This window comes from Zingiber officinale, chromosome 2B, assembly GCF_018446385.1.
Source record: "Zingiber officinale cultivar Zhangliang chromosome 2B, Zo_v1.1, whole genome shotgun sequence".
NCBI classification, from domain to species: Eukaryota; Viridiplantae; Streptophyta; class Magnoliopsida; order Zingiberales; family Zingiberaceae; genus Zingiber; species Zingiber officinale.
The window spans coordinates 47,037,399-47,045,705 of NC_055989.1; the positions used below are offsets into that span (position 1 = coordinate 47,037,399).

At 31.3% G+C, this 8,307-nt stretch overlaps 1 protein-coding gene and 1 long non-coding RNA gene across 3 annotated transcripts; both read left to right on the forward strand.

Moving 5' to 3' along the window:
* Nucleotides 1-5,857: 5,857 nt before the first annotated feature.
* LOC122048265 lies at nucleotides 5,858-6,554 on the forward strand. The gene is made up of 3 exons (XM_042609857.1): nucleotides 5,858-5,983; nucleotides 6,060-6,316; nucleotides 6,399-6,554. The coding sequence occupies exons 1-3, from the start codon at nucleotides 5,932-5,934 to the stop codon at nucleotides 6,552-6,554; spliced, it is 465 nt and encodes a 154-aa protein (XP_042465791.1). The 5' UTR covers nucleotides 5,858-5,931.
* Nucleotides 6,555-6,913: 359 nt separating this feature from the next.
* Nucleotides 6,914-8,026, forward strand: LOC122049102. Of its 2 annotated transcripts, XR_006130827.1 has the most exons (5): nucleotides 6,914-6,941; nucleotides 7,030-7,404; nucleotides 7,500-7,728; nucleotides 7,819-7,881; nucleotides 7,972-8,026. It is a non-coding gene; the product is annotated as an uncharacterized LOC122049102 (long non-coding RNA). The 2 variants fall into 2 exon arrangements; XR_006130828.1 differs by lacking the exon at nucleotides 7,819-7,881 and having other exon boundaries at nucleotides 7,972-8,022.
* Nucleotides 8,027-8,307: the final 281 nt, after the last annotated feature.

Consider the following 8,307-nt stretch of genomic DNA (forward strand, 5'->3'; position numbering starts at 1 on the left):
AGAAAAAAATGTCTATTTATTTATAGTGTGTGCTTTCAAGAGAACCTTACAATAGTTTCTTGATGATTTTTTTCCAACCTGACGAGTTGCAACTTCCTACAATGATTTTGACATATTCATGTGTTTAAGAGCCAAGAAAAATGAATAATTTTATTCCACGTCATATATCTAGCAATTTGTACCTAGGACATGATAAAATTAAGATACCATGTTGAGTTGTTTTTTTGTACTATTGTTTTTTCTTAGGTGAGATAAGTTATAAGACACTATAGATTGTTATGTTGTATCCTCTTGAGTTCTTGTGTTATAATGATTTCTCTATATCTCGAGTTCTCTACCTTGTGAATTTTATTTGTGATACAATTCTTTATTGATAAGTGTTAAATTTAGTATACATGTTAAATTAATTTTAATAAGTTTTTTTTAGGATCATTATGGATAAGAGTTGGATGTTTTTACCGAGACAAACTGAGGAGTATAGAAATGGTGTTCAAAGTTTCTTACACTTTGCATTTTCTAATGCAAATATATAAATGGAATGATTTTATGTCCATGTATACGGTGTAAGATTGGCATATTTGTTTCAAGAGAGGTTGCCTTTGATCATTTGACGGTTGATGGATTTATCAAAGGTTATACTCATTGGGTAGCTCATGGAGAGATATCATATAATACATCTACAAACTCTACTTCTGTTCCATCTCAAAATTATGCAGATGATATGCAAGGTTTAGTTTATGAGGCATTTGGGATCTCAGACAATGATAATATAATTAGCACATCAGAATTTGAAAATGATAACCAGATTCCAACGGGAGAGGCTGAGAAATTCTATAAATTAATTGATGATTCACAAAAAGAATTATATCCAGGATGTAAGAAATTCTCAAAACTTGCATTCATGATTCGTTTGCTTCACTTAAAGTGTCTAGGAAAAATTAATAATAAGATTTTTGATATGCTTTTTGATTTGTTGAGAGAAGCATTTCCTAATGCAATGGATGATTTGCCTAAGTCATACTATGAAGCAGAGAAATTGATGAAGCAAATAGGACTTGGTTATGAAAAGATTGATGCTTGCCCTAATGATTGCACTTTGTACTGGAGGTCGGATAAAGAAAGAATTCAATGTGAAACATGTAGTGAGCCCAGATGGGAAACATCCGAAAATGATTCTACTGGTGAAAAGAGAAAAATTTCACGTAAGGTTTTATGGTATTTTCCAATAAAGCCTAGATTACAACGTTTGTTCATGTCATCCAAAACAACATCCCATATGAGATGACATTCTGAATCTCGCACAAAGGATGGTTACATGCAACATCCAGCTGACTCTCCAGCTTGGCAAACATTTGATCATAAACACTCAAAATTTGCAAAGGATCCTAGGAACATAAGGCTTGGTTTAGCATCAGATGGATTTAATCCATTCAAAAATATGAGTGTGGCACATAGTACATGGCCGGTCATTTTAATGCCATATAATCTTCCACCATGAATGTGTATGAAGCAACCATACTTTATGTTGTCATTATTGATACCTGGCCCATTTGCTCCAGGAAACAACATCGACGTCTACTTGCAACCTCTTATTGCAGATTTAAAGGATTTGTGGGAGACAGGAGTGCAAACATATGATGCATCAACTAAACAAAATTTTCAATTGCATGCCGCATTACTATGGACAATAAGTGATTTCCCTGGATATGCAACCTTATCAGGATGGAGCACTAAAGGACAGCTTGCATGCCCAGTATGTCATAAATTTACACATTCACAATGGTTAAAAATGGTGGAAAATATTGTTATATGGGTCACCGTAAGTTTTTAAATAGTGATCATGTATTTCGGAAAAATGCTCAATTGTTTGATGGCACGGAAGAATTTGGAAGACCACCACCCACACTTCCAGGAGACATGGTGATGGATGAGTTGAAAAATGTAAAATTTACATTTGGGAAAACAATTAATGACAATTCATCACTACCATTTAATTGGAAAAAATTGAGTATGTTTTTTGATTTACCGTATTGGAAAGATAATGTGATACGTCACAATCTTGACCTTATGCATATTGAAAAGAATGTTTGCGAAAATATTTGTGGGACATTGCTGAATATGGAAGGAAAAACAAAAGATAATCTTAAATCACGACTTGATTTGCAAGAAATGGGGATAAGAACAGCACTTCATCCTATTGAGAAAGGACCAAAGAAAATATATTTACCTCCAGCATCTTTTTCAATGGGGAAAAAAGAGAAGAGCATGTTTTGCAAGGTTCTAAAGCAAATAAAAGTTCTAGATGGCTATGCATCTAACATATCACGATGTGTTCAAATGAAACCACCAAAATTAATTTGTCTAAAAAGTCATGATAATTATATTTTGATGCAGCAATTGTTGCCAGTAGCACTACGTAGAACCTTATCTAAGTCAGTTTGAGTTCTGTTGATTAGATTAAGCAGATATTTTCGAGAGTTATGTAGTAAAGTAATCTCTCCTACGGAAATGACTCGTCTGAGGAGAGATATTGCAGTGATCCTTTGTGAGTTGGAAAAGATTTTTCCTCTCTCATTTTTTGACATAATGGTCCATCTAACTATTCATTTGGCTACTGAAGTACAACTTGCTGGGCCAGTTCATTATCGTTGGATGTACCCAATTGAAAGGTAATATATACATCTTTTTAATATTATTATATTTATCATATATTATTTGTTAAATAATACTAATTGTTGTATTTTTGACACAAGGTACCTAGGGACTTTGAAGTCCTATGTTCGAAATAGAAATAGGCCAGAAGGATCTATTGCTGAGGGGTATTTGGCTGAGGAATGTTTGATATTCTGCTCTTTATATTTAGCAGATTATGTAGAGACAAGATTTAATCAATCATCAAGAAATGATAATGCAAATATTGACTCAACATTTGCATTAGATGTGTTTAACATATCTGGCTATGCACTCGGAAAGGCCATTGCAACTAAGTTTGATACTGAGATATTAAAGAATGTACATCAATATGTGTTATTCAATTGTCATCGCTTACAATCTTATATAGAGTATGGTTTCATATAATTCATGCTATTTAAATATATAACTATTTAGTCATCATTATTTATGAAATTAATATTACTAATTTGCAGTGAACATCGTGGAATTGTGCAACTTAGTCATTCTCGTCTTCCACTACACCAAATAGAACGTATACATAGTGAAACTTTTGCCTCATGGTTTGCTAATCATAAGTTGTGTTGTAATAATTGTTAAAAATACATATTATTTTTTTCAAATATAAATGAGTAAGTCCTTCTTGTATGATAGATTGAAGATACAAATCTTCCAAAAGATGATCCTGTTTCAAATGATTTGAGATCACTTGCTAGAGGCCCAAATGTCATTGGGATACAATATCATAAATTTGTTTCAAATGGATTTAGGTTTCATACAAAAGAAGTGGAACGTAAGAGGAAAACTCAAAATTGTGGTGTGACTGTTAGGGCAACTACTTCAAGTTATTCAAGTATAAAAGATCATAATCCAGTATTAAGCGAACTTGATTATTATGGAATTTTGCAAAATGTGATTGAGTTGGATTATGGGGGAGGTCGAAAAGTTGCTTTATTTGAATGCGAGTGGATCTCCAAAGGCAAACGGCTAAAATTGGATGAAGATGGTTTTATGTTGGCCAATTTTAAAGATGTTAGGCGTCATAATGAGCCTTATATTTTAGCATCTCAGGCTATGCAAGTATTTTATGTGGAAGATCCAAATGATTGTGATTGGCATGTCATTATCACGACTGATGCACGAGCAAAGTATAATATGCAGCCTATGGCAGATGTTGATACATATCTTCAAAGTTATATTTGTAATTCAGAAGATTGCAATGAACATGAAGAAGTAGTCTGGGTTCGTGATGATATTGCAGGAGTGGAAATTGAGTCTGATTTATGAAGAGATTTTATCTAGTCTATGCATTATGTTTAATCAATTATCATTGTAATAACAGTAGAATAGATTCTTACTATATATGTTTGGATGATATATGGTGATATGTATTTCCTTTTCATTTTTAACTATTGATTTTTTTATTATTTATAATCTGTTACTAACTATTATTTGTAGTAGGAATGACTCCTAAGCGTCGATCTAAGAGGAAATCTCGTTTTAAACGTCAAAATGAGATAGATATGCAACCACCAAGTATAAGTAAAAATCACACAGATCATGAACAAGGTAATATCTCATTTTATGCATGACAAATTTAATAACTGATTGTGTTTATTCATATTTATCTTTTTTTAATGTAATCAATACTTTTACAGATAGTCAAAACATAGAAGGTACCTTGAATAACCAAAGAGATGTAGGTTCAAATCAATTACATGTTGATGTGCAAGGTAATGCCCCACTTATTGAAAATATGTCTTCAGTTCTAGACCAGTTGTGAGGCTATGAGTTGTGAGGCTATCTTCATATTGACAAGTCTTATACTACATGCTTATTATGTGTTTAGCAGGACAATTATAGTCCTTTCTACATATATGTTTATTTTTACTATATATGTTTGAATGATATATAATGACATGTATTTTCTTTCCATGACTGATCCAATTGGCTGTTGAACAACACTAGGTTACAGGATTCTCTCCCTAATCCCTACTAAATATCTTGTTAATCTCACACAAGATTGTTTTGCAGTGGTGGGAGAAGAAAAAAAAATCTACTCGAGGATCATGGCTTGCAGCGGTGGCAGAAGAAATAACTTGTTAATCTTATTATTGTTTGTCTAACAAGTTGATATGTTATTGATGAATAATTCCCTTGTAGCCTTATCAACAAATTTCAATACTGATCCTGCACCTTCTCAAGGTTCTGCAATTGTATACATATTTACATGTGCATTCTAGAATATGTTTCCATCTCATTAAATCATATATGTTTGAATGATATATAATGACATGTATTTCCTTTCCATGGATACAAATCTTATTAATGTCCTAATTGGTTGTTGACACCTTGCAAAGAGGAAACAAAGAGATGAAGTGCTGTCATTGTAATGGTGTCACTTGTAGAACAGTCCACCGAAGGTTGCTGGGTGAGCACCACCTCTTGACCAATCCACCGAAGGTTGCTGGGTGAGCATGGTGGGGAAGTAATGGTGACACTTGTAGAACAGTTGTTAAAATCAATAACATGAAAAAAAAAGAGGAAACAACATACAAGTTTTGAAAACAGGAGCTAACGGAAATAAATTGTGAAATGGAATAAATACCACAGTAAAAATGATGATTTATTTCCCAGGATTATATTGTTTAGTAACGGAAGGCTTAATTGTTGTTGTAGTAGTAGTAGTATATTGTTTAGTAACATACTCAAATAAGTGCACAAGTCACATGATACATTGTAACTATCTGATAAATTTCCATAGACTGATTATCTATCAGCAGGATTAAATTCGGGAGAAGTCAAATTTTATTGGGAATTGCTATAAAATAATTACCTATTTAACTGCATGCTTATTTTTACTATATATGTTTGAATGATATGTAATGATAGGTATTTCCTTTTCAATTTTTAACTGTTGACCTTTTATTATTTATAATCTGTTACTAACTATTTTTTTATAGTAGGAATGACTCCTAAGCGTCGAACTAAGAGGAAATCTCGTTTTAAACTTCAAGCTGAAATAGATATGCAACCACCAAGTATAGGTACAAATCACACAGATCATGAACACGATAATATCTCATTTTATGTATGACAAATTTAGTGACTGATTATGTTTCTTCATATTTATTTTTTCTTAATGGAATCAATACTTTTACAGATGGTCAAAACATATAAGGTACCTTGAATAACCACAGAGATATAGTTTCAAATCAACTACATGTTGATGTGCAAGATAATGTCCCACTAGTTGAAAACATGTCTTCAGTTCCAGACCAGAATGATGATATGAACCAGGAATATAATAAAGGTAACATATATGAAGAATGCAATTATTTAATTGAATCATTATTTTAAAGTTGTATTATAACTTTTTTTTTGTACAGCTAGTGAAAATGAACATAATGCTAAGAGGAAAAAAAGAGGTCCTACATTTATCAAAGAAATTTGGGGCCAACCTAGCACACTTCCACGCATTAAAATTCTATGTGATGATATGGGACGTCCTATAGGAACCAAAAAAAATAAATTTACTGATTTCTTGGGTTCTTTAGCCAGAAATGGTAAGTATTGTCCAATTGATGTAGAAGATTGGCATAAAATGCCAATGGACAAAAAGAAAGATATGTTAAATGTTATAAAGGTAACTGAATTATTTTGTATAATTTTAGTATTTAAAACTTTTAATTTATGCAATAATAATTTATCTATATATTTTTTTACAGGATAAGTATGACCTTCCTTTAGGAACAGAAAATTGGACATTATGCTCAATAGCAAAAAAATGGAGAAATTGGAAGTTTGAACTAAAAAGAAAGTACTATGATCCTGAGTTGTCAATTCAAATTCTTTTACAACAAAGAGATGAAAGAGCTAAGTAGAACAATATATGAGACTAGTTGCTTTTTGGAACACAGAAAAATCAAAGGTATGTATTTATATATTTAGAATATAATGTTAGTATACTTTTATTTTATATTATGTGTCATTTAATATATTAGGAAAGAAGTGAAAAGAATAAAAATGCTAGAAAGCAAAGGATAATGAATCAGACCACGGGAAGGACATCTTTTTCTCAAGTGCAACAAACATTGGTAGATCTTTTTATCATATTATAATTTTATGTGCATCTAATTATAGAAATTAGTAACTAAATATATTTTCAGGAAAAAGAAAAGGGACATCCTCCAACATGAGTTTAATTATTTCATGCCTGTTTTACTCATGCTAATGGAAGTCTCTCAAGTAATATTGTAAAAGAAAGATTGGTAAGATACTTTATACTCTTCATTTATTTTATTTTAATGTATTTTTAATTATCATTATGTATTAACTAAGTCTTAACATGTCTTGAAGGCTGCAATGAAAGAACTAGAAAATCAACTTCCTGAAGATTACAATGATCAAGTGAGCCAGAATGATATATTTGCTCAAATCATGGGACTAGATAAACCCGGTCGAGTACGTATGCTTGGTGATGGAATTAGCCCATCTGATTTATGGGGAGTAGTTCCTAGTCGTGGCACATGCAATCGACTAGTTATGGAACAGAATGCAAAGTTAGAACAGATGAATGAACAAATCAAAAAGCAAGGCCAACATATTACAATGTTAGAAACAAAGATTTCTGAACAATCAAGCACAAATCCTCTTTCAAATTGTAATAATAGTCAACACACTTCATCGAGTAGCAATCCACAAGGTTCTATTCCATCTCATCGAACCTTACATGTAAGCTTTTTTTTCTTTTTATTTCTATTTTATGATATATTCCACACATCTTGAAAAATTGTTGCTAAAATTTTCACTTTAATGTAGATTGGAAGTTCTGTCTCGATCAAAAGTTTATTTGATTCAACAAAAACTGTGGCAAAAGGAGTGCTCCTCAACATGGATCCAAATAATATAGTAGGGAGACAAAAACTAGGACCAAATTGGTGTGAAGTACAAGTACTAGTTGTCCTAGAACCCGAAGAAAATTTAATTAGACCTTATGATCTTTTACAAAGGTTTGAGGATACACTTGGAGGACTGATAGCTTGGCCTTGTCATTTGGTATGATTTAAACATTTTAGTGAAATATTAATAAATTTTTATATTTATCATGTTATTAAAATTTTAAATAAATATGAAATGTATTTGTAGTTGGCAATATGCGAAGATTTCTATTAGTGCATATAGAATAATACTTTACATGCTTCTCATTCGGTATGATTTCCAATCTTTTAAATTATGTTTATTAGATTTATATTTTCATTGTTTAATTGACTTATACAAATTTATTGATTGTATTTGTAGGTGACAGGTACTTGGATTTTGCATATGATGGTTGAAGATGGTTGAAGATGGAAATTAGTTGGTTTTTATTTTATGACTTTGTTAGTTTTAAAACTCAAGGATTTGTTAGTATTAGATTTATTACTTTTACATTAGTAATGCATTTGTACTTTTGTGATGATGGATGAATTATGATGATATGGCGAATGAATTGGATATTTTGGATATAAAACGTTTCTATTCTTATTGTGATGATGGTTAAATTGTGATGATGTGTAACTTTTTTTTATTATGTGATGAATGTTTTGTGTTTTGCATAAATATTATTAATTTATTGTAGTGTATTCTAAATGTTTC